Source organism: Lemur catta, chromosome 2, assembly GCF_020740605.2.
Source record: "Lemur catta isolate mLemCat1 chromosome 2, mLemCat1.pri, whole genome shotgun sequence".
NCBI lineage: Eukaryota > Metazoa > Chordata > Mammalia > Primates > Lemuridae > Lemur > Lemur catta.
The window spans coordinates 48,192,496-48,219,365 of NC_059129.1; the positions used below are offsets into that span (position 1 = coordinate 48,192,496).

General features: G+C 41.8%; 1 protein-coding gene across 1 annotated transcript in view; it reads left to right on the forward strand.

Annotated features, from left to right (window-relative positions):
* Window positions 1–26,870, forward strand: part of DNAH8 (dynein axonemal heavy chain 8) — a 286,065-nt gene that overhangs the window by 228,944 nt on the left and 30,251 nt on the right. Inside the window, 6 exon segments of the mRNA XM_045542103.1 lie at window positions 3,856–3,929; window positions 5,984–6,136; window positions 6,983–7,138; window positions 14,385–14,501; window positions 16,638–16,739; window positions 22,298–22,458. Coding sequence (XP_045398059.1) covers window positions 3,856–3,929; window positions 5,984–6,136; window positions 6,983–7,138; window positions 14,385–14,501; window positions 16,638–16,739; window positions 22,298–22,458 — 763 coding nt within the window.

Below are 26,870 nucleotides of genomic sequence, written 5' to 3' on the forward strand. Positions count from 1 at the left end.
GATTAACAGATTTAAGTCAATCCCTATCAAAATCCCAACAGCCTTTTTTTTTGGTGGAAATTGACAAACTTATCCTAAAATTTGTATGGAAATGCATGAGACTCGGACTAGCCAAAACAATCTTGAAAAGGAAGACCAAAGCTGTAGGATTCATACTTCCCAATTTCAAAACTTACTACAAAGCTACAGTAATCAAGACAGTATGGAACTGGCATAAAGATTTGTGTTTCAGTACAATAAAATTGAGAGTCCAGAAGTAAACTCTCACATATGTGGTCAGTTGGTTTTTAACAAGAGTTCCAAGCCCATTCAGTATGGGAAAGGACAGTCTTTTCAACAAATGGTGCTGGAAAAACTGATATTCACTTGCAAAAGAATGAAGTTTGGTCTTTACATCATACCATATACAAAAATAAATTCAAAATGAATCAATGACATAAATGTAAACTCTAAAACCATAACACTCTTAGAAGAAAATGTAAGAGTAAATCTTTGTGACCTTGAATTAGGGAATAGTTTTCTAGATAAACCAAAAAAGATAAACACAAGTAACAAAAGAAAAATTTAGACTTTATCATAATTCAAAATTTGGGCTTCCAAGGGCACCATCAAAGGACAACGTACAAAACGGGAGAAAATATTTGCAGATCATATATCTAATAAGGATCTGGTATCCAGAATATATAAAGAACCCTTACAATTCGACAACAAAGAGTCAGATTACCCAGTTTAAAAATGGACAAAGAATTTGAATAGATGTTTGTCCAAAGAAGATATACAAATGGCCAATAAACACATGAAAAGATACTCAACATCATTAGTTATTAGGGAAATTCAAATCAAAACCACAATGAGGTACTACTTTCCTCCTACTAGGATGGCTATGATCAAAAAGAGGGACAATAGCAAGTGTTGGTAAGGATGTGGAAAAATTAGAACATTCATACATTGCTGATGGTAGTGTAAAATGATGCAGCTGCTTTGGAAAACAGTCTGGCAGCTTCTCGAAAAGTTAGTTACCATATTACCCAGAAAGTCCACTTCTAAGTATATACCCAAGAAAATTAAAAATATATGTCCACCCTCAAACTGGTACATGAATATTTATAGCAACGTTATTCATACTAGCCAAAAAGTGGAAACAATCCAAGTCTGTTGACTGATGAATGGATAAAGAAAATGTGGTATATCCATACAGTGAACTATTACTAAGCCATAAAAAGGAAGGAGTGATAACGCTACAGTATGGGTGAACCTTGAAAACGTTATACTGACGGAAAGAAGATAAACACAAAAGACCACCTGTTGTATGACTCCATTTATAGGAAATGTCTGGAATAGAGACATAAAGTAGATTAGCGGTTTCTGGGGTGGGAGGGGGCACTGGGGAGTGACCGCTAGTGGGTATGGGGTTTCTTTTTGGGTTGACAAAAGTGTTCTGGAATTAGATAATAGTGATGGTTACACAACTTTATGAATATATTTTAAAACATTGAATTGTACATCTTAAAAGGGTAAATTTTATGATATCTGAATTGTATCTCAATTAAAAAGGTTTAAGAAAGTATTTTTTGAACATCTACTGAGTTTCATGCACTGTCTAGAAGCTGGGTAGGCCACCACAATCGAAGTCCCTTCTCTTGTGGAGCTGACATTCTAGTCTGCGGGTAAAGCAGGCGATAATCAGTAAGCAAGAGAGCATATAATATGCTAAGAGGAAAGGTATAGAAGCAGGGTAAAGGGCAGAGTGATGAGAATGGTGTTCTGTTTTAGACAGGAAGGTCAGGAAGCTCCTGTTGATAAGGTGAGAAAGACCTGAGCTGTGGAGGGAGCTGGTCATGGAGCTCTAAAGGAAATGCATTTTAGGTGGAGGGAACAGCAAAGAGACGGGGGTGTGCTGGAGGAGGCCAGTGCACCCGGAGAAAAGCAAATGTATGGGGGAGGGAGAGTGAGATAAGGAAAGGGGTGTGTGTGTGTGTGTGTGTGTGTGTGTGTGTGTGTGTGTGTGTGTGTGTGTTTGTACTGTAGGGACTTATAGGCTGTAGGTGAGAAGTTTGGATTGGATTTTAGATTTTGCTTTGGGTGAAATGGGAAGCGATTAGATGGTTCTGAGCAGAGGGTATATGTAATTTGCTTTGGAGTTGACAGAATCCCTCTGGCTGCTGTTGGGAGAATAGCTAATAGAGGACAGGTGTGGAAGTGGGAGTGTCACCTGTGAGGAGGTTATTGCAGGAATCCAAACAAGAGGTGGGGTCACTTAGGCCAGGGGAATAAAAGTCCCATCTCGAGATAATGAGAAGTGGTCAGATTCCAGATATGGTTTGGAGGGACGGCTCCAAATCTTCTCTTGACGTATTACCTGGCTCAACCTAACAAACTCAGGCTTACAGCCACCTGCACAAAAACCAGTCCTTCGTTTTAGAAGGTGTATTTGAGAAGAATTGGAAGAAGGGAGAGAGGCCGTGGCTCACATTCATGTGTTAATACTTTTTGAGCCTATCAGACCTTTCCCCATTATTGAACATTTGTGTGTTCTTCCAAAGTGAGAGGGGCTCGGTATCTCTTTGTATGATCCAGAGGCTCCTCCCAGTCAAGTCCCACCTCCCCTTTCTCCTTTTATAGGTAAAGTAGGATTCTTCTTGGGTGCCTGGTTCCCCTTAGGAGCTGGAGAGATTCACGGGAGCGTAGGTGGGAAAATCCAGCTTTGCTCAGTAACCCTTGGCCTCTTGCAATTCCTGACTCTCTAAGCAGTGCTCTTCCATCCTCCATCAGGAGCCCATTACAAAGTTTCTTACTGTGACCTTGAGTCCACGAATAATCCCTGATGTTGCACCCTGCAGACATTCATGGAATATCTGGCCATTAGCCACATGCTGCCATTTAAGTGGTGTGTCCCAACAGCTTCTCCAGTTCCTGAAATACTTCCCTTCCCACCCCATGAAGTCTCCAGGCCCTCGTAGTCTCTACCAGCAGACCCCAAAACACACTCTGGTTCACGGCGTCTCCACCAACCTCCTTTCCCCATGCAGAGATCACGCCTCTAAAACTCAAGAAAATCTGGGGCCCTGAAGGCTTGCAGTTATTAACAAAGTCAATTAACAAAATTAATTTCCAATTGCCGTTTCACAAACAGGATTCTCAGACTTCTTCAATTTAGTGAATTCATATGGTAGGGCACAAGTGTGGTTCTCTGCCTGGGACAAGTGGCCCTAAATGGTGTATTCTCCTGGGAATTATGACACTCTTTTCCTGGAGTGGTCTCCACGTTTAGTTCCAAGGTGGTGATTTAACCTGAGGAGCAGCTGAAAACTGGGTCTTAGACACTTGCTCTCATAGAGCTGAGCTGCCTCGAGTTCCATCTCAGAAAAACGGTCAAACATGCAACCAAAACCAAAGCAGCCTAACAGAAAACACTGTGAGCCTGATATGGAAAAGGAAACAGAAAATTAAATCTACTGAGGCATCTGCTAAAACACCAAGGATTCTAACCAAAACATACAGCAAAACTCACAAATCTTCTTTCCCTCTAGATACCTAGGACAGTACCGTATAATAGCTGCCTCTCCCACAGCCGATCTTGCTCCTCATTATCTCCAAAGCACCCCAAACTTTCCAAAAGCCCACTCTTGTGCCTCCTCTCTCTCTGCCCCCCACCTTTCCAGGTGGTGCCCCCAGGTCTCTGCTCTGTGTGTTTCTCTGATGAACACAACCAAAGGCCAGGCCTGCCTGAACAGCAAAGATCCCTTCTTAGAAGTGGTGGAGGGGGAGAGGGAAGTGGTAGCCATTCAGCAATTAATTTTTCATCTTAATCCTGCTATAAAATTTGTTTTATCATTTGGACCTTCTGTGTTATAGAATGTAGAACTATCTCAATGGGGCAAGGACAAGAAGTACATGCTCGAAAGCTGATTCAGATGTCGATGCAGCAGGTAGGTGACAAAGACAACGGCTCCTACTGCAACATTGTTGCTAGGATGTAGGGATGGGTGAAGCATTCTTCCTGGGATGCTTAATCCATATTTTACATGTTTGTTTATGTATATATAGTAAATCTTTGCTTACCTGTGAATTTTAAACGTCAATCTAATTTCCTCCTGACATTCCCATGAAAAGCTTGTTCCATTTTTTATAGTATAAGCTCTATTTTATTTTCACTAGTTTCTTTGTTTTACAATTTGGAAGAAACATCTTCTGGTTCCTAAGAATGCAGCTCTAGCAGTCTTGGAATTTCATGATCAATATTAATAGATAGTACTTAAGAAGTGACAGATTGAGACAGTTAAAGTTCAATTTTTGGTTAAAGGCAGGCTTTCATTTTTCATTAACGGATAGTTTCAGGCAAATAAGAAATATTTTTAAATATTGATAATGTTTCTTATTGAAAATTGCAAGCTGAATAGAGTAGAAATATTTTTAAATATTGATAATGTTTCTTGTTGAAAATTGCAAGCTGAATAGAATGTTGAGAAATATTTCCCATCACACCTAATAAATGCACAGGACATTAATTTTCTAGAAATGCTCTATTGATAGCCATTTCAACTGTAATAAGAAATTGCACCATTTATAAAAATAAAAATAAGATCTTGGTTTATTTTTAAGCTTTTGATCTTATAATGTCTGTACAAACTTCGGTGCAGCTTTTCCCTGGGAATTAATGACCAGAGAGGGTTAATGGGCTAAAACTCTGCTTGGGTCATCAAATTTTTAAGCTAGTCATTAATTTTCAAATGCCCCAAGCCTTAATCTTTATCACTTAATTAAATTCTATAATATATTTAATTTATATATATATCAAAGCAATTATGTATAATTATTTTTACTCAGATCGAACGTTTCACTCTATTGAGTGATTTGACAGTTTAACTTTAGGCCTTAAATAACTTCTTTAATTTCAATGAGTGAGACGTTTTGAAATTCACACACTGCACTCCCGTCAACCTTCTTTGGAATACTAGTTTTTATAACTTCCATGTTCTGTTTCTCAAGGTGGGGTAAGTATTGATAATAATGGCATTATTAGGGGGAAAGAACCACATGAACAGGTGCAGCTGTGTTGCCACCTTGAGGGACACCAGATGTAGGATCAAGCTGACATTGTGGAATGCAGAGTAGGGAACCAGAAAGTCACTGGGTCTATGACTATACACACGAATCCTGAATTCCATCTTCCTCGGAACGCCCCAGTTATATAGACCAACACATTCCCCTCGCTATTTAAGCCAGTCCAAGTTGTGTTTTCTCCTGCAGCTGAAGGCATGATATATGTGCCTCACTATATATTTATTTAGCTCAATATTTTGTAGTTTATATAGCTGATTCCTCTATGAGGAAATGAAACATTAAAGTGTTGTCTGGTTAAGAAACTATGTTCTCACAGGGCAGGGATGGCTATGTGACTTACATTGTTAACGGTAGTTTATTAAGTATTTATTTAGACAGTACTTAATAAGTTATGTGGCTTCAGGACTGCGTGGGAAGAGTGATATTAAAGAGTAAGGTTTAGTATTATGGTAGCAAATGTCACCAAATGTATTGTCTCCAGCTTTCGTGAGACAATGTGTGTCTTTCTTTGTAACTATGACCATGAACCAGTCTTCTTGGTTTTGGGGTGAGTCAGTTCTGATTTACCTTAAGCAGGACAATTTAAGTCACCAATTCCAAAATACCCATTCCCACCATTAGATGGTGCACACACTGTACTAAACTTACACAAGTTTGCTTTCAAGTTTTAATTTCTGTTCCTTTCTGAACCAGGGGTGGCAGAATACAATCATTTTGAGCCCACTTGATTCCAAGTAATCAGCTTGTACCAGTAGCAGAAGAAATAATTGTATTGACATGTAATGTTTTAAAAAGTGCTCAAAAGAGAGTATTCACATGTTCTAAACAAAGCGGTTTTTAAAAATTTGTGCATTTTGTTTTATTGAAATCATAGCAAAAAAGTTACAGGAAATAAATATGAACTCATTGTTTGATACAGGGTGGTTGGGTATTACTGCAAAATTGTCACCTTGGCCTGGAATTCATGGAAGAATTACTAGAGACACTAAGTACTACTGAAGCCAGCAATGATTCTTTCCGAGTATGGATAACTACTGAGCCCCATGATCGATTTCCAATTACGTTGCTTCAGGTTTGTTACTCTGAGATAAGTATTTTTCATTGAGAGTTATATGGATAAAGATGGCATAATTGCCATTATTGAGAGATGGAAACACAACTGGGGCTTTTTGGTCCAGTAGAGTCTGCACTGCAAAATCTTGTACTGTAATCATCAAAATCTTGACTATAAACATCAAGGTTAGACTATATTATTAATAAATATTTCCACAACAGAGCTCTAAGGCCCGGGCATAGTGGCTCACACCTGCAATCCTAGCACTCTGGGAGGCCGAGGCGGGAGGATCACTTAAGCCTGGGAGTTTTAGACCAGCCTGAGCAAGAGCTAGACTCTGTTTCTACTAAAAATAGAAAAAATTAGCTGGGCATGGTGGCACATGCCTGTAATCCCAGCTATTCAGGAGGCTGAGGCAGGAGGATCACTTGAGCCCAGGAGTTTGAGGTTGCTGTGAGCTAGGCTGAAGCTATGGCACTCTAGCCCAAGCAACAGAGTGACACTCTGTCTCAAAAAAGAAAGAGTTCTGAGACTTGGTACTAATCTGCTGGGTTTCAGCTCTGGTCAATGTAATTAGTTTACACAGTGCTAAACTTTAGCCCACATTTTGTGTATTGTAAGCATATTGTTGTCTGATGTACAGGTTGAACATCCTAAATCTGAAAATTAAAATCAGATTTTTGGATTTGAGATGCTCGGCCAGTAAGTAAAATGTTAATATTCCAAAATCTGAAATCCAAAACACTTCCAGTCACAAGCATTTCAGATAAGGGATATTCTACCTTATTATAATGTATTGTAAGTTCTATTTTATTCTTTATAGTAATTTGTAGAAACAAAACAACTATTTGCTTTTCATGACAGACTTCCCTCAAATTCACTAATGAGCCACCCCAAGGTGTACGTGCAGGCTTGAAGAGAACATTTGCTGGAATTAATCAAGACCTTCTGGACATCAGTAATTTGCCCATGTGGAAGCCAATGCTTTACACAGTAGCGTTTTTACACTCCACTGTGCAGGTAACCTTGGAAAGTGGTTTCACATCTAGGGGATGGCTGATGCTGTGGTGTGGCCTTCCGGGGTGGCTCTGCTTCATCTTCCCTCCCAACACGTTCCCCACGGGGTGTAGTGTGCACTGGTTTATGTATTTCCTGTACGCCCCGCCTGCCCCTGCCCTGGCCACTGGAATGTAACATTCTCCAGGGCCAAGACTGTCTGTTTGTAACAGCCGGAACTCCACTGCCACAGCAGCACCTGGGACCTTGCCAGAGCTCAGTAAATATTTGCAGGATGAGCAAATGGATCATTTAGATAGGAGCTTGGTTTTCCTATGCTGGCCCGGAATTTTATGTGCACCATCTCATGTAATGCTAACAACCACATTTCAGGGTAGGATTATCACCATCTCAGAGATGAGGAAATCGAGCCTCAAAAAGGTTAAGTACACCTCGCGTGGGGTAGCTCCGGAACTGCCTGGCTCCGATGTATGTACGTTTTGCGCCTACTTACAACCCAGCAGTAAAAGTGGTGGTGGCGTTGGAGGAGGAGGAGAACCAGTGCTTTTACAGTCTAAGTACTTACATAGTTGTTTAATACTTTTGTGGTTACCAAGCAACTAGTCTGCGGGACTTTTAATTTTTTTGTTATTGTCTTGTTCTGCATTTGAAAGCTGTGTGATTTCAATGTATTCTTGATTTCACAGAGAATTGAAGGGGCTCCTTTAACCCCTTCCTTCATTCCTTCCCTCCCTGAGGCTGGGGTGAGGGACAAAGGAATCAATTGGCACGTCCCAGAAGTTGTGCTTCTAGCTGTGCACAGTGGTGTGGGGGGCTTCACCTCGCCTCTCTCTGCCCTGCCCGAGGACAGAGGGGAACTGAATGCTTACCCCAGAAGACACGGGTGTTCACCCCTGGCTCATCATCCCTGTCGCTTTGCTAGATTCCGTGCCGCCCAACGGAGAAGGCTGCGGGATTTGTCTGTCTCCCAACCCTGAGAGAGTTAAAAACCAGATTCAATGCTTTGTTGGTGGTTATTTTTACTAAGTTCCATTGTGGCCTTTGGATTGTAAATTATAGCTTTCAAGTCACTGAAGCGTATTTCATACATTCTTATCTAGGAACTGTTCGCTTTGCTAGACCTTATCACATGCTAATACAAATATTGCTTTAACTCTGTTATTTAATTCCCAATTCACAAATAATGTTTTTAATGATTCTGTTCCCAGTAGCGATGATTCAACTCTTCCAATGTGCTTATCGTGGAGAGATAATTGGGGGATTTTCCATGTGGTTAATGCAGCAACCTGTGTTCTTAGTGGCCATTATCTAAGTGCTAAACAGAAGAAGGGCAACAGGACCATGGTCCAGTTATGGGGCAAAAGTGTGCTTGCACTTAACACGCACGTGTTTAGGTTAAAACAAAGAAAAATATTCCCTCTGCTAGGGCCATAAAGCTAATAGTGGTGTGTCCATAAAAAAAAAAAAACCCAAAATGTTGAATATCTCTTAAAATCAAATAGTAGTGTGCTAGAAATGGCACCCCATTGAGAGTCGGGAGGCCTGGACTTTAGTACTTGCTGTGAAATCAGTGATCTGGGTGAGGCTGATCAAGTTATGTCTCAGGGCTTCCATGCAGTTCAAGCTGAAGAAGGAGATCTTTCAAAATTTTCCCCATTTCTAAAATTCTGTCATCCTGTTCAGCAAGTGTAGGTAATTCAAACATATTTCCCTCTATTCTTTTTTCATCAATGTCAGAAACGTTTACGGCAATATTTCACAAATCTCACAGAAATTTCAGAATTATGTTTCAGAAATACTGTTTACTGATACTGCCTAAATATATTTTTTAAGTTGGTTAGGATAAGAGCCAGCTTGATAGAAAAGTCCAGAATTCTCTAGGAACTGCTATCCTGGGCCAGCAATGTCACGCGGGAGTTTGTTCCAGACACAGCCCTGGTCCCACCCCAGACCTGCTGAGTCAGAACCTGCATTGTAATAAGGTGCCCAAGGGATTTGTGTGCACGTGGGAGTTTGAGACGCAACCACTATAGGAAGGAACATTGTGAATTAGATAGTGACTTACGTTTCTTTTATCTCTGTAGCATTGAACATAAGAGACAAAAATCTGATTTGTTAATTAATTAATTATGTTCTACAAATTAACACAGGTATCCCCTGCTTTATGCAAACATGGTGTGTATACTTTTGTCATTGCAGAGAGTGAGAAAAGAATTAGTTCATGTCACATAATCTGAACCTTCAGAGCTGGGGAGGGGTTCACGCTGGAGTCCATCCCACGTTAGAGTGGAGGAGAGCCCAGTGGTAAAATAGCCATCCCCCTGCCTGCTCCCCCCTGAAAAATGTCATTCGTCCCACTGAATCCTGGCTGGGCATTACGCCATCACCTCACCCCAGTTCCAGGGCATGATGCGTCATGTGGATCCTACTCCTGTGGCAGGGAACAAAGTGAGCCCCCTCCTTTCCTAGAGGAAGGGGAAGTAGATTTGGCTGATTGGGGACAACTTTCTTATTCCCGGTACTCTGGCGTGAGCCTGGCCTCTGTTTGGCCACCACTCCCTGAGAACACTTTGGCATCGTCTTGAAGATGACCTGTGAATCTTCTCTCTGGCCTCAATAATTTCCTGGGAACTCCAGTGTAACATCGTTCTGGGTTTTAGAGCAAGCCCACATTCACCCTTTGGGATTTTAGTTTTAAGCACATTTTCCTCCAAAGCCTTGGTCTTTTGAAACTCATGGCATTTTTTTAGTCTCCTCCCAACACCTCCTACAGAAGGTCAGAATAACATCTGGGTTTTTTTCCTATTGATGGTCAATGTACCGCTCTTTGAAGGGTGCATTGGTTGAGTAAATGTCTTAATCAATGATTCTCAGCCAATGCTTGGACCCCAGACCACTTAAATCAGAACCCTGGGAGGAGCAGAGGGAGGAGGTATCTTTTCAGAAACTGCCAAGTGATTCTAATATGCAATGAGAATTGAGAATGATGGCCAAACACCATAGCCCTTAAGGCAGGAGTCTTCAGCCATTTTTACATCCATTTCACGGTTTGGAATTTTTCTCCCCATCATCTGAGTTTGCCCACATTGAGCCTCACATTTCTGACTTTTCTAACAGCTAACAGCTTTTACGTAACTCTGAGATTTTGTTTTGTTTGTTTGCTAAGGTTAATTGATTAGGATTGCTAAGGGCCTGCAATGGCAGTTGCAAACTTAGAAATTTTATCATGGCCCTTAAAAATAATTTAAATATTACATAAAAATGGCCATATTGACAGGGCCCAGGGAATTCCACAATTAATAGTTCTTCATTAAGAAAAGTGTTTATTCCCCTTGCAGTTTGTTTTCTTTGTCAAGTTTGAGCCTTGACAAACACTCCTTTCAAATTTAATAGTGTAGGTAAAGTTCTTGCTTTGGAGAGGCATAATTATAAAATTCTTAGTTTAAGTGTCTTCACATGGTTATGATAATATAACACAGGTTTATCTTTCATACCCCACCTTATAGTGTTTCCTAGTGCTTCTGACTATTTTTTGTTACTTATTTTTACCTGTTAAAGTTCCCATTTTATTCTCTAGTATGGATTATGTTTTTCATTTTATATTAGCTGCAGTTATTGGCATTAGTTAACTCCAGTTGTCTTGTTTTGAAGATGCAAGTGAAGAGATTCTGCACTGGGCTTGGGAACTGCTGAAGTAGTTCATCTAACATAAAATTGGAAATAGCTTTGACATCATTAAAATGATGGCTCCTTTGAGCAACTTTTCATCAGTGTTGAAGGAGTTTTTCATATTTCCAAGTTTTCCATATTTCACTAGTAGTTGTGTGTTTCATATATTCTTTGAAATAAAAAGAAGGAACTGCATTGGTCAAATTAAGTAGGGAGTAGACCGGTCTTCCTAAAATCATCACTCTCCGACTTAACAATGTGTAATAACTCCCTTCTGTTGAATGACGTTTTAACATTCAAATCTGTCTACGTTCCATGCCTGAAGCACGTGCTGCTGCAGCTCACCAGAGCTGGCAGTAGAACCTTCTACCTGCAGCGGCCTCCACAGATCACAAGCTTTGTGTTCCTGTCTTGCTCGTGGCCTTTGCCAAGCCTGGAAGTCTCTTCTCTCCTCTTTTCGAAGACTAGCTCAGTTTCATTCTTCCCAGAAGCCTCTGATTGAACATCTTCTTCAGGCTTTTGCCGTCTGCTAAATTTTGGCAGTTAAATTACATTTACTATCACCTTGTCCTTTTCTTGTTTCTAAGTCTTATTTCTCAACTAGATTAAAACTCTTTGAAAATATGTCTATTTAAATATTTTCCTATTGTACTACATAGGACGCATCCCATGGTTTCAAAAATACTCATTGGACTGAAGCAATTCAATGCTCCAAATAAGTCTAGCAAAACCCCTAGCTTCTGAGCTTCCAAATGAGTTTTTAGGTTCCAGTGGTTTCAGTCTATCTTGATAGTATTCCAAGATAATAATTAAAAAAATAGCAGAAAGGTGAGATGACTTCATTTGTGAAGGAAAAGACACCCACCAAGATTTTGTCTTTTCTCTTCCAAGATGAGCTAATCAGTTTATTATGACTTTAGTGAACCAACTTAAAAAGTAAATGCTTTAAATGAAAATTGGTAGTAAGAAAAATGTGAAGCAAATCTCAGCATTTGGGCAATTTTCAGAGCTCACATTTTAAAAAGCAACTAAATTGCAATTGCTCAGTGCATATAAATGGGAGTGTTTCCATAGAGCCAATTTAAGCAGCTTCAGTAATTGAAAAGAATTATTTTTCATTCAATCCTCTTTCTAATTGAACATTAAATTTTAAAACCTAAGTCAGACACATAGGTAAAACTAATAGTGTAGATTTTGATTCTCTTTTCCAAAAATGGGAAAACATTCATATTACACTAATAAGTGTTAGCATTCTTCCCTTCGAAGTCCTCGAGATGGAAGAAATTCCAGGGACTAAAGTGTTAGCTGTACACATTTTCATGTTAATATCCTATAGACTCTCTTAACCCTCCTTTGCTCCTTGAATAGCCTGGAAAAGGCTCACCTTGATGTTTCTGAGCTCCACTCCAGAAATTCAAAACACTGCATCAGCCTGGGAACCGACTTCCCAGAGGGTGAGAGGGACAGTTCCTTTCATTCTGATGATAATCAGCCAAACGTTTATCAGGCATCAATGACTCTTTCCCCAAAGGTGCAGGTGCAAAAGGAGAGACAAAAATGGAAGGCATGTCTTTCACTGTCAAGGCTCAAATTCTGGTTACAGGACCAAATATTTCAACATGAAACCACTAAAAAAACAAACCAAGGCAATGTGAGTGCTGGGCCCAGGAGGCACAAAGCTATCGAGAGAAGCAGACGGCTTTAAGGGCTGTTCTTGCCCCTGGGACCACACAGTGTTTCCTTCTGTTGAGGCCGTTCCTCCTCACCTCCTCTTGTACAAGGTGGAAGGCGGCACTTCACGGCTGCTGAGTTCACAGGTTTTCCTACTGTAAACTCCAGATAGTGAGTCTGAACCTGAAGTCCAAATTCCTGGGAGAAGGAATCTGGTCAGCTCTTCTTGGGCTGGTTGTCCACCTTTCATCAAATTAGCTAAGGGCTGTGACGTGAGTCACATGGTAAAAATCTCTAATGCCTGATGACCTAACCTAAAGAAGTACAGGTCCAGAAGTAATGGTAATATTTTACATTTTTAAGAGTTCTTTTTTTTTGCCCTTAGTCTGTTCTCCCAGGGTCAGAACATTTGGACCCAAATTAATGTTAATCATTTACTTAATACTTTAAAAGCATGCCCTGAAAATCAGTAATTAAAGCTTTGCACTTTCCGAATTTCTTCTCTGACTTGTCCGTGAACTTGTCCAAGCAAAAATTTATTTGGACTCCTTTACATGGTAGGATTATTCCAGATCTGAAGCATGGAACAGCTGCCATAAGGACTGGAATGGCTTGTAAAAACACCAATGTGTGTGTGTGTGTGTGTGTGTGTGTGTGTGTGTGTGTGTGTTGGGTTGGGGAGGGCAGAAAAGGGAATGAAAAGTTAGTATGTATTTAGAGCTAGAGAAGTGGAATTCAACATTCTTGCACAAGTATAGGGGTCCTACTGTCTATATCGTCTATTATCGCCTGGGCGCTAATCCAAATAAATCACTGAGCCTTCCTCTCTTAGAGGCTGATTATGTGCCAGGACAGGAAAGCAATGGCATGAAAACATTTGGACTCATTTATATGGTTTTCTGGGTGATCAGTGCCTGGAGATAGCAGTTCTAACACTTATATACCTTTAACATGGTCTCCAGAATATCAAAGCAATTGAATCATTTGCTCTGAGTGCAGTTTGATTATTTACGGGTAATTAACACTTAGTCACTCTTTCCTAGGAGTCTTTTAGGCCCTATTCAATTAAGTAGAGAGAACCAAATGAGGTTTGTGTGACAGTTTTAAGACAGATGTGTCATGTGCACAATAGAAATTCTTAATTTTCAAAATCTGAAATGGCACGATTTCAAAGTAAAGCTAGCAGGGAGTCTGAATGCTCTTGTGTGGTTAAGTTATCCAACTTGAAAAATCCAAACGCTTACATTTGACATTTCAAACTTTTAAGAGTCCAATTTAGATTAACAGTTCATTTGGCAGATATTTATCGAGCTCCTACTGTATTTTTTGAGTTGTCAGTGGACTTTTTTAAACCCAAGAACTCACACTTGGGAAATATTTGGAGATTTGTTTCTATAAACCATTTGGCTATCGAGCCATGAAATAAAATTTCTAATGGTCAATACAGTTCTGTGCCACATAACAGTGTTTCCATCAACAACTGCGTATATGGTTGTCGTCTCACACCATGTTTGTACTGTACTTTGCTATATTTTGGTATGTTTAGATACACAGAAACCATTGTGCTATAATTTCCTGCAGTATTCAGTACAGTAACATGCTGTACAGGCTTGTAGCTAGGAGCAATAGACTATGCCGTATAGCCTAGGTGTGTAGTAGGCTGTATCATCTAGGTTTGCGTAAATACACTCTATGATGGTCACATAGTTTTTCAAAATGTAACTCCATCATTAAGCAACACATGACTGTATATCCAAAATTGTATGTACTGTTCTTTTAAGACAATGTCATCTTATTTTGATAACGTGGCCTTAATTTTACTATACTTTATTTTGTTCATAATAAAAACAGAAATCAGCTACAGATAATTTTAAAAACCCACTCAGTACTCTTCTTTGGTGTTTTTAAGGAGCGGCGAAAATTTGGTCCCTTAGGATGGAATATTCCCTATGAATTCAATTCTGCTGACTTTTCCGCCAGTGTTCAGTTTATTCAGAATCACCTTGATGAATGCGATATCAAAAAAGTGAGTGAAATTGGTTTTTTTTCCTATTTTTATTGCTGTCCTTAAATCAGAGCTCCACAGGTCATTTTCAGTCGGTGATACAGAGTGAGCTTGCTGAGGTCCCGCCAACCCCCTTCAGAGGGGCTGGTCATTTTAATCAGGTTCTACTTGCCTGGCCTCCCGCCCCCACCAACACTCACACACAACAGAAGGGGACATCTCTGGCCGAGTTCAGGAATGAAACTCAGCGTGTTGCAAAATAGCACAGCCTTCCTCATTCACACTCAAGTGCCACCATGCACGTCAAGAGAAGGTATCCCTTAAGTGAACATTTCCTCACGCATCTTATGTCTCCTGGAAGTGCAGATGGTCTCTGCCAGCCCATGTGAAAGTTCTTTTCCACCGTAAGCCACTTCTTAGGTAACCGTTAAACTTATGCGTATAAACAGCAATTACTTCTAATCACTGTATGGCGCTCCACGGTTTTCAAAGTGCTCGTGGATGCAGAGTCTCATTTTTATCTTCCCGAGTCTGTGAAGCTGTCAGGTGGGTAAAGAAGCATTACTATTGTCCCCATTTTACTGATGAGGTAACGGGTGAGAGACTAAGAGACCTTCTCAGGTTCACAGAGCTAAGAACGCAAACCCAGTTGTCCTCTCACACATGTAAAGGGCTAGAAATTTGGTTTTTCTATAACCTTGGGCAAGTTAATGAGCCTCAGAGCCTGTCTCCTCATCTAGAAAATGCCCATGGTTTCTGTGAGGGATAAATGAGTTAGTATTTGTGAAAGTACAGTCTGTGGTGCATAATAAGGGCTCAATAATTACCACGTTCTACTGTCTGTTCCTCTCTTCCTCCCCATAGTAGGCCTTCAGGATCACAACAGATGCGGTAGTATTAGTATGGTCATGGTGAGCTATGGTGAATGTTTACTCTAGAACCAAACCATCGGTTTTCCTTGAAATGACAGAAAGATATTAAATTAAGAGTAGGGCTGGGCACAGTAGCTAACGCCTGTAATTCCAGCTACTTGAACTATCTTGAGCCCAGAAGTTCAAGGCTGCAGTGAGCTATGATGGTGCCACTGCACTCCAGCCTGGGTGACAGAGTTAGACCCTATCTCTTAAAGTAAAATTAAGATCATGGTAGTTCAATGAAAAATTATATTGTGTGGGCCAGGTGTGGTGGCTCATGCCTGTAATCCTAGCACTCTGGGAGGCCGAGGCGGGCGGATGGTTTGAGCTCAGGAGTTCGAGACCAGCCTGAGCAAGAGTGAGACCCACATGCCTGTAGTCCCAGCTACTTGGGAGGCTGAGGCAGGAGGATCACTTGAGCCCAGGAGTTTGAGGTTACAGTGAGCTATGATGATACCACTGCACTCTACCAGGAGTGACAAAGCAAGACTTTGTCTCTCAAAAAAAATTTTATCATATGGGTTCTTATTCCTGTGGTTATTTATCATTTTCGTAAATACAAATAATAGTTACCTTGACATAGTTGCTTTGAAAACCAACCAAGCTGAAAAATAAAATTTTAACAAAGAAAAAGTAAATAAAAATAAAAAATTCTCAGTTCTCCTACCTCAAATGATCATTTTTTTAAAAAAACTATTAATATCTATAATATATTGCTAGTGTAAGATTGCTATAGAAATTAATACTTTGATGTAGTTTTAGCACACAGAATGAGATGGCAGAGGATTGTATTGTAAAAAAAATTTTGTGAATAAATAGTTTTCTGGTTGTTCTCATACTGATTCCAGAAAATATATTACTAAGAAGGCATATTAAAGCGTTGATTACTTGATTTTTCTCCTTTCTTCACTAAGCACCACTTTTTCCCTCTGTAACAGCTTGGCATTACTAAATGATTATTATAGTTGATTACATCTACAGAATGAAAAATAGTCTTTTTTTCCCCTATTTTTAATAATCTATGGGCAATATATTTCCTAGTGTTTAGCATCATAGATTTTTCTTTCGTGAACAAACCATAGCCATTCCAGCCCTGAGTTATTAATAAGAGATAATGGATAATTTTAAACGCAGTCTAACTAGTGCTTTCTCTTCCAGACCTTTCTTCTAGGGAAAGACTTGAAATGTTTATAATTATTTGTTTTGATTAACAATGAATTATGCTTTTTTATTTTTAATAAAGGGTGTATCGTGGAGTACAGTCCGGTACATGATTGGAGAAGTGCAATATGGAGGCAGAGTGACAGACGACTTTGATAAACGTCTACTTAATTGCTTTGCTAGAGTAAGTCAATGTAGAAAAAATAAAGCATGCAGACATTTCATTGGGTTTTCCAATATTTTTTGTTTGTAACAGGTGTGCCCAACTTAGGGGGGAAAGTATAAAGCAGAGCTGCTGCAAAGAGTTAGCGAGAAACACCCACACACACACACACACAAACACACACACCCTAGCAATCTGCTTGTGTTCCGGGGCAGCACAGCAGTCAGTTCTCAATGGTCTACGACTCCTCTCCTGCACAGATGGACTGATCGTGCCTGGGGTGTCACCCCACCACCCTCCTCCGTATTCCCCATGCTGCTGCACCTCACTTCTATGCCTTCTCCTCTGAATGCAAATCTCATGGTGACTGCAAGCCCCAAATTAAGTGATCAAAGAATTAATCATAATTTGAGTTTCTCATCTCTTCTGTTGGATTGGACAGCTCAAAACTGATGAAGTATTCACTTTTTCTCTGTGTCAAATAAAACCCACAGATAGCACACTGATAAACATTTTCTAGAGAAAATTCTTTCTTAGCAATTAAGGCTTTCACCTGAAGGATGAATACTATAAATAACACCTACCAGACTCAAACTCTTCTTAGAATTTTTTTACATGTCAGAGAAGCAATATGTATCCCGTAGGTAGAGAAAAACATCAGATATGAGTATTTTATGGTTATTAAGTTCTTTATATTAATTAAGACCTATATTGGTAATCTCTGCTTTAATAATTTTTTCCCCTTAACAAATTTAAAACCTCAACAACAAAGCACAAGCTTTGGGCATATTTTGGTAAGCTGAGAGTTAACCAGAAAACTTATTTTTCTTTTAACCCTTACATATTTTTGCAAGTATTTCTTAAAGCCATATGTGGAGCGAGGTGGGAAACAGTAAGTGCTGGGGAGGATGTGTGGAGGCGGGAGCCCTGCTGCTGGCAGGTCACGTTGGTACAGACCTCCTGGAAAGCAGTTCGGCAATACTTAATGACATTCAGCATCCTAGCTAGGTTTATCCCAGAACATTTCTAAAAACAGTCCACAAATGAGTATGTACAAAAATGTTCATGGCAACACTGTGTGTGGAGCTGAAGTCAACTGGCATAGGTTGGTTTCCCTGGAAACAGACTCTGAGATGGAGATTTGCATTTCAGTGCCCCCTCCTCATCATGCCCTGGCCTTCCCCCAGGGCATGACCTTGGCTGAGGCAGCTCCCTTCTGCCAGGCAGCTCCTGAGGAGGGACAATACTCCAGATAGCTGGAGGTGTGAGTGCCTGGGTGCTGAAGGAGGATCGGGTGGCACATCCTAGCATCCACTACTAAAGCCTAAGAATCCTAAGGGAATAGGTAAGACGTAGTGGGTGAGCACAATGGAATACTATTGCTCACTCTTCCTGGGTGCACTCTGGTGGCACTTAGTCAATATTAAGTGTGTGATAGGACTGCCTTCCGAACCACAATCCTACTCCTGAGCATAGGTCCCAGAGACATTCTCAGAATGTATAAAGACATTATTCATAGCATTGTTTGTGGTAGTGGGAAGTTGAAGACAACTTATGTATTCTTATGGGGAAATAGGTAAGTTAAATGTCATAGGTGCCTTTGGGGGTATGTAGTGCAGCAGTAGAAAGAGATGATCTACATGACATCATGCATAGGTCTTAAAAACATTGTTGAGTGCAGAGCTTTAAAAATAAAATTCATCTATAAAGTGATAGATGTATAGTTCCCAAGGATATATACAGATTCAAGGACATATATCAAGCACATTTAAATCGAATTTAAATAGATGCCCTTGGAGGGAAGGAGTCAGTGAGTGGATATCAGGGCAGAATGGGGAAAAACTAAAATCAAATGGGCCTAGATTCATGAAAGTAATAAACTAAAGAGTATGAGAAACTCACCTCTGTATGAGGTTCAAAGGAGAAGAAAAGATGTCTTAGTAAGTACGCTTTGTTAGAATAATTGTGAAAGTACCTAACACTGGAGTTTCAGCAGTGGAGACCATGAGAAGTGGTTAGCTTCAGGTGTTTCACAGACAGCACCAGCGGAATGCTGATGGGGTCAGGTGTATGGGGGAAAGGTCAAGGTCACTCCTAGTTTCGACCTAAGCAGCTGGAGAGAGAATGTGACTATTTTCAGAGAAAGGAAAAGACTGCAGGAGGAGGGAATTTTATAGGCTGGGGCTGGAAATTAGGAGTTCTGTTTTGATCACGTAACATTTGAGATATCTATTAGTACCATGAGGCCAGAGACTTTGAGTACATCAATGCTAAATTCCCAGCACCTGAAACAGAGCCATGTACATAATAGCTGCTAAATAAATATTTGTTCAATAAAAGAATGAATGAATGTACATAAACAAAGCAGCTGCATTTACAGATCTGGAGCTCAGAGTAGAGCTCAGCTTTGGAGATAAAGATCTAGAATTCTTCAGCATGTAGATGGTCACAGTTGAAAGCTGCTATGTTAATCCAGCACCTCCAGGTAGATGGCTGAGCCCAGAGCACAGGGAGGGAGAGGGGGAGGTGCGGCTCACTCAGCCTCCTACACCTTCCAGACCTCAGGCTGGGCGATTCCTTTCTCTGACCCTAACCTGCTGTCTTTCCTCCTCTTCTGCTGCTTCTCTGTCCCCTGACATTTGACATTTGGGCAACAGACTAGTCAGATGACCTCAGCCCCTTCTAGAAGCCTCAGATTCTCCATCCTCTGGGCCTGGGCTTGGCTGGGACAGGTGTATTTGGGACGGCAGACTCCCTGGTGTGGAAGCACAGGGTTCCTTGTCCAGGCCCCTGGTCCATTGGCTGCGCCTGAGTAACAGCAGTTCCATCGTCACCCAGGTTGTGTTTCTCCCTTATGTCATCTGGTTCTGGCTCTTCTGAACTCCGCCCTCAGCAATCAGTGCCCTAAATGAAAAGTTCATCCTGCTATTTTTCCCTTGTTTCGCTCCATATAGCTTCCCCAGGCTCCTTCCAGCCCTGCCTCTCAGGGCTCAGAGTAGCCTCACCTGCAGGGGCTCCAGCTCTCCGACCACGGACCAGCCCCACTCCCCATTCCCACTGGATCTGCTCCTCCCCTGCCAGCCTCTCCAACTCCCATCCCACCTGTTTCTTTCCTTCTCTTATTCCTCTGTCTAGCTTGGACCTGTTTCAGATGGCTCTCCATGACCCGGGCGAGTATGGGTCTCTGGCTCTAAGGACATGAGGTTGCCACGTGAACCCGGCCGCAGCCCTTTTGAGGACGGCTGTGGAAAGCCCTGCAGACTACACGCCCTCACTCCCCGTTGATCCCATCTTCAGCCCCAGTCTGACTTCTAACCAGCTCCCCCTGTCATCCAGAGTTGCCCAGGGGAGAAGCAGTTCGACTGTAAACCGGTGCTTGCACCTGGGGTCTTCTGTCCCTGTGACTTCGACTTAGGGCTTGTCTTTGAACCTCTGTTGTTTTCTCTGTCCTCGGCATCTTTCGGAGCATCTCTGCTAAAATCAACAGTTGCAGCACCTTATTCAGTGTTCTTGGATGAGGACTGCTTATCTTTGTGGTTACTTGTTAGAGTCTCCCAAAGTAATTCCATGTAGACATATTCTGTGTTTTGACTCTACCCCAAAGTAGCCTCCACATTTGGTGAAACTCAGTTATCTTCATGTGTGTGAATTTAGCTATTGTGTGTGTATAGGTAAAGTAATGGAAAAATAGGAAGAAACCTCATTTTGCTTTTATAGATACATGTCATCTGGCAACATGGAATTCAGTGTGGTCACTTGTTATCTGTATGTGGAAGACCCATGGCCCCCAGGATGTCTTTTTGCAGTTTAAGTCATCTACATCACTAAAAATCTAACCTTCTAAATAGCGACCATGCTCATAGCACTGTTCTCTTGAATAACTTTCAACTGGTCCCCACTTCTTAAACTGAGCACCAGTCCTCACCCAACATCAACAGCGTCCACGTATGACCTCACCTTACCTTTCCTGTCCTGTCTCTTCCAGCCACAATATACCTACTCCAGGTTGCATCATGCCCCCAGCCAGCCTCCCACTTTGGTGTCAGTCACTCTATGCCCTCGCTTGTGTGGCCTCTGCAGTCCCAATTCTCCTGTCAGATCCTCTCCTTCAAGGCTAATCTCCTGGATAAAGCCCCATGTGACACCACCTGGCTGTCCTTTCATCCTGCTTTCAGCCTCCTTAGTACTTTGCTTATTTTTATTTCCTTCTGGCTCTTACCTTCGCGCACTTTGTATCATGGTTATTAGGTAATTGGCTTATCCCTCCACCGGGTGACAAGCTCCTTGAAGGAAAGGACTGTGTGTTTCTCATCTTTGCATTCTGTTCTGGTTCTGAGCTCCGTGCCTCGTGCACAGAGTTGAATAGGATAAAACAGAGAGAGAACCGGTACACAGGGTATTTATTTCAGGGCAATCACTGGGCCGAAAGAGAGCCGGACGAAGGAGATGGGGGAAGATGCTAGAGAAAGTGTGCCTGCCAGAGTGAGGCGCAGACCCTGTGTCTTTCACATTGAGGCCTCTGTGTGACTCAGACAGACGTCGTGCCTGCATTTCTGCTCCTCCCGCCTTCCCGGCATTTCCCCCTCACCGGGAAAATTGCTCTGTTAGACACAAGTCATTGCCTCGGCTCTGGCTCATAGGCATTCAGCATCATTTTTTTTCCTCTTCAGAGCAAGTCTATTCACACCAAGCATATATTTGTTCTCTCGCTGTTTTGTTACAGATAATCAATTCATATGGAATAAGAAAAGGATGTCTTAAGGCAAACAACAAGGCAGTTGGATACATTTGCTTCTTGTGGACAGGGACATAACTTAATTAACAAAGGAAGCTCTCCAGCTCGGGGTGGGTGGGGAGGCGTTTGTAAGAAGTTTTCATGGCCGTGCGCTGGTGCTCAGCGCTGTGTGAGCAAAACTGCACAAGCGCAGCTCCCTGGCTTGACTGCGTGGGGGAGAGTGAGGCAGCGAAAATGCCCAGGCATGCTTTGGGGCAGGAGGGAGGGTTTACCTCATCAACTTTGCAATACGTTGTGACTCCTCTTCAAAAGTGGATTTGAGGGTTGCCAAATTACTCCAGTACAGAGCGGGCTTGCAAAATTGCTCTCTCCTCTTCACTCTGAGCAATGTCTTCTTTGGTGGTAAATAGAGGGCAGGCCTAATGGGTTTTTTTTTTATTTTTTGGTTTTTTGGGGTTTTTTTTTGAGACAGAGCCTCACTCTGTTGCCTGGGCTAGAGTGCCATGGCATCAGCCTAGCTCACAGCAACCTCAAACTCCTGGGCTCAAGCAGTCCTCCTGCCTCAGCCTCCCGAGTAGCTGGGACTACAAGCATGCGCCACCATGCCTGGCTAATTTTTTCTGTATATTTTTAGTTGTCCAGCTAATTTTCTTTCTATTTTTAGTAGAGACAGGGTCTCACTCTTGCTCAGGCTGGTCTTAAACTCCTGGACTCAAGTGATCCTCCCGCCTTGGCCTCCCAAAGTGCTGGGATTACAGGTGTGAGCCACCATGCCTGGCCTATAGTGGTTGTTTTCATTTAGATGCTGATCAATTTTATTTATTTTATTTTCTCTCACCTACAGGTCTGGTTCAGTGAGAAGATGTTTGAGCCCTCATTCTGTTTTTATACTGGATATAAAATCCCCGTGTGCAAAACCCTGGACCAGTATTTTGAATACATCCAGTCACTGCCATCCCTAGATAACCCTGAAGTCTTTGGGCTGCACCCGAATGCTGATATCACGTAAGTTCTTGGCATTTTTTAATTTGAAGCGGTCATTTGTAACTCAGCCTAGCAATGACTGTGCATTTCATTTTCTCTCTTAATCTCTCTCCTTTCCCCTGTTTTTTATTTTACTGTGAAAAATAGTGTCGCTTCCTGTCTCCCAATTACAACTTTGTCATATCTTGGCCTGCTCTCCTCTCTAAATCCTGATGCTCCGGTGTTTATGACAACATTAGGCTCTAAATTATGCATTGATTATTTCTCCTCTGCTGTGTCATAAAGCCGGTTGGTGCTAGTGGTACCGATGCTCTGTTGACGGCAGCTTAGTCTCCAGGCTCCTCGTCTCTTTCTTCAACAGCCTATTGAAAACATGGTGCTCGTCAATGGGTCTGAAGGGGACAGGCGAGCCCAGAGAGGAGTGTGAGAACCGATTCCGGCCCGATCCTCTGTTTATGGCCCCTGGCCCTTCCTTGCTCCCCTGCGTCCCTCCGTCATGCACTGCCCGTGGTGGGCACAGTGCAGTGAGCAGGCGAGCACCCGGCACAGGTGCACAGCTGGGGAGGGGAGAGTGGCAGGTCTCGGTTCAGCATGGGGTCCCTGCTCCTGTCGTCGAGGTCAGAGGCCATGAGGAAGAGATAAGAAATGCTTCCCAGACCCGAGCCCCTTCTCTGACCCACCCTTCGGATGAGGTCTCTTTAGAGATCTTTGCCCGAAAATCAGACCACCCAGCTCCACCCGGGGGGCTCAAGAAGCCCCAGCTGAGACGCTCCTCTCCACGGGCACTGCCTGTGAGGCCCGTCAGGGAAAGCGCACAAGGTTTACGTCCAGGACAGTGGTTTCAGGAAATGGAAGGAACCACGATTCCTCTGGCCGATGCGAAGCTGTCATGGCTGAAGCGTGTGGCGTGCCTCTCCCCCGCCCTGGCCTGCTGTTATAATTTTAATAACTCTCTGCGATGGCGCTTGGACGTTTCCCGCCTTCTGGTTCTCTGGCCTCGCCAGGTGTCCCAGGAGTCCCAGTTTTCCACCAATCACATCGTCTTTCCCTCTCTGAACCCCCGTCTCAGCCCCTGCAGGAGGCGCGCCCTGTTGGCCTCTCTGTACCCACATTGACCCAACCTTGCCCCGTCCTCTAATCTCGGCCGTGCTGCTTTTCATCTTCAAATGTGGACATGACCGAAAAGGCCCACAACTGCTGACACTCCTTTTGGATCCCATGACGGAACCACTTTGGTGGCAGCTCCAGCTGTTATGTGACGAGGCCGTTGTAAGTTAGCTGAGGACAAGAAAGAAGTGAAGAAATAAAGAAGATGCCTCAGGGATTGGTTTGATAATCAACTTAAACATTAGATGAAAGAGGGAGCACAGTGAAGCGGTTTTGCTGTAGCTAAGTCTTCAAAAATGTGAGTCAGACCACACCGTCCCTCTGCTCAGAACCCTCCTAGGGCTCCTGTCTCACTCTGAGTCAAGGTCAAAGCCTGACAGTGACCTACATACAGATGACCGGTAAGGCCCAGCAATGCGTCTGCCCCCCACCTCCTGACCTTGGCTCCCTCTGCCCTCTCTCTGTCACGCCTGCTCCGCTTGCTCTCCCCAGCTCCTGCTGCTCAGACTGGCAGACAGCGGCCACCACAGGACACTCGCACTCCCTGGAGCACCTTCCCCCTGCATATCGTTGTGGCTCACCTTTTACCTCTTCTCTGCTTCAGTGACGCCTTCCCTGGCTACCCTACCTAGAAATTGTAATCCACTCCCCCAGACCCTATCCTGCCGGCCTGCTTTTATTCTGTAGTTTGTATTCTACATTGTAATGATTTATTCGTTGTTGCCTGTCAGCCACTGCTAAAACGTAAGTTCCATTACGTCTGAAACTTCTGTTTGTTTTCACTGTTGTGTCCCCAGTGCCTGGCAGTGCCTGGTGCGCAGGAGATACTTTTGACTGAATCAGTGATACTGAATCCTTCTAGGTAGTGAAGAATCTGATCCATGAGGACAGTCTATGGAAAGGTCTCATGAGTCCTCGTGAGTGGGCAGAAAACCAGCCCCTAAGTCTTCATGGCACGTGTAAATTGGTAACTGAAACTGTTCACATAGGAGGGCTCTGAAGTCTCCTAAGGAGTCCTGGGAGCTGGTTCCTGGATAATCTAGTCCTGGCAGGGTCTGGGGAACCCTACGCAAGAGTACGTAAAACAAACTCGAAACCACTCCCCCGGCTCACGTGCCTGTGCCTCAGTCACCGTAGGCTGTTTCAGTCCCCAGCGCTTAAGAAAGAGGAGCCAGAGCTAGAAAAAGTACAATTAAAATGGAAATGGAATTGGACACAACGAGAAAGACAAACTATTTTTTTCCTTGGCTTTTCACTGTGAACTATTACAAACCCTCAGAAAAATTGCAAGTACAGTGAACATCCATAGACCCTCCACCTAGATCCAACAGTTGCTAACATTTTGTTCCATTGGCCTTTTCTCTTTCTGTATTTATATCTTTGCATGTTTCTATATCTACAGCTAATATAGTCACATATGCTAATCTAAGCACATATGCTAATCTAAGCACATCTATTTGTAAGTGTGTGCGTGTGCTTACATGCCCTCTCAGTGGGCAGAGCTAGGAAGTATGTACTTTTTAAAACATCACGGGCTAATGCACACAACTCCAATTCCAATCGTACGCCTCAGGGTTCTTCCCTGCCTTCCCCATTCCATATTGATATCTCCTTTCTCCTACAGTGGAAACTCTGTAACTTCTCAGAAACTTCAATATATTTATTCATTTGCTTGGAATTAATATGCCAGTACCACTACTGGCAACAAACCTCCTAAGCAGAGGTCAGGATTTCTTTGCACTTCTTTTTGGCCTTAGAATATATTCCACTGAGGGTGTACAGAGTACTGTATTCAAGTCACTTCAATTGTTTTTTTCTGTGTGGTTATGCTATCAATTGCTATATGGTTACACTCATTTGTTTCTGTTTGTATTACATTTTAGTTTTTTTCCCCATCTTTGTTATTATTTTGAATATGTAAAACATAGGCATGGTTCAGAAGTTACAACTGATAATAAGTTGTTGTTGGAGAAGTCTCATACCCTTCTAACCCATTTCCCCCTTCCTTTATGGGTAACCAAGCACAGTTCTGCTTTGTCTTCCTTTTGTTCCTTTTTGCATGTGTATACCTATATACATACCCATATTACCCTTTCTTTCTCATACAAAGTTGCCATACTGTATGTATTAGTTTGCCTCCTGCTTTTTTCACTTAACAATGTATCCTGTAAATCACTACCTATCAGTTCATAGAAATCTTCCACAATATTTTTTACAGCTGCATGCTACTCCATTGTTTATACTTATCATAGTTTATTCAGCCATTGTCCTGTGGATGTGCCTTTAGGTTGTTGCCAATATTTTGCTATCTTAAATAATTCCTTAATTAATAACCTTATGCTTATTGTCTTTCATATTATTAGAGATGTATTTGCAGGGCAAATTGCTATGGGGGGAATTGCTAGATCAAGGTTTAGTGAATATTGCCAAATTCCCTTACATAGAGTTGTACTATTTTGCACTCTTACTTTCAATATATGAGAGTTCCTGTTTCTTCAGAATCTCACCAATAAAATGTTGGTGAGGCATTTGAATTTTCACCAATATGACAGTGAGAAATGGCATCTCTGCATAGTTTTAATTTAATCTCTCTTATTTTGAATAAAATCGAACAAATTTTCATATAGCTAAGGACTATTTATGTATAGTTTGCTCATTTTGCCAATAGCATTGTTATTCTTTTTCTTTGATTTTAAGACTTACTTATATATTAGATATTTATATTAGAAGCCTCTTTATTTGTGATATGCATTGCAAATATTTTTATTTCAATTTGTCATTCAATTTAACTTTGCTTATGATTTTCTTCCTGTTGGCCAGGTAGAAGTGTTGTTGTTGTTTTGTCTTATTTTACTTTTATTTTTATGTAGTCAAATTTATATGTTATTTTTGTTGTTCTGTTGTTACATCTGGATTTTTGTTAATAGTAAGAAAGCCTTTTCCCACATGAGGTTATAAAGGAATAATCTATATTTTCTTCCAGTACTTTTATGGTTTCATTTTTTACATTTAGTTCTTTCATCCATTTGGAATTAATTGTGGCATAAGTATGGATAAAAGTGTCTGTCTTTTTCCATGTACCAATCCAGTCATCCCATCATCAGTGATTTGAGATGCTTCCTTTAGCATAGCTAGAATTTCCATATGTACGTTGGTCCATTTCTTGGCTTTCTATTCTATCATGATCTGTGTTAAATTTAGAGATCTAGAGTGTGTTTTACTGTCCAATTGGGCTAGTCTTCCCTATTGCTCTGTTTTTTGTTTTTTCTTTCTGGGCTTGTCCTAGCTGTCATTGCATGTTTATTTATTTTTATTTATCATAAATG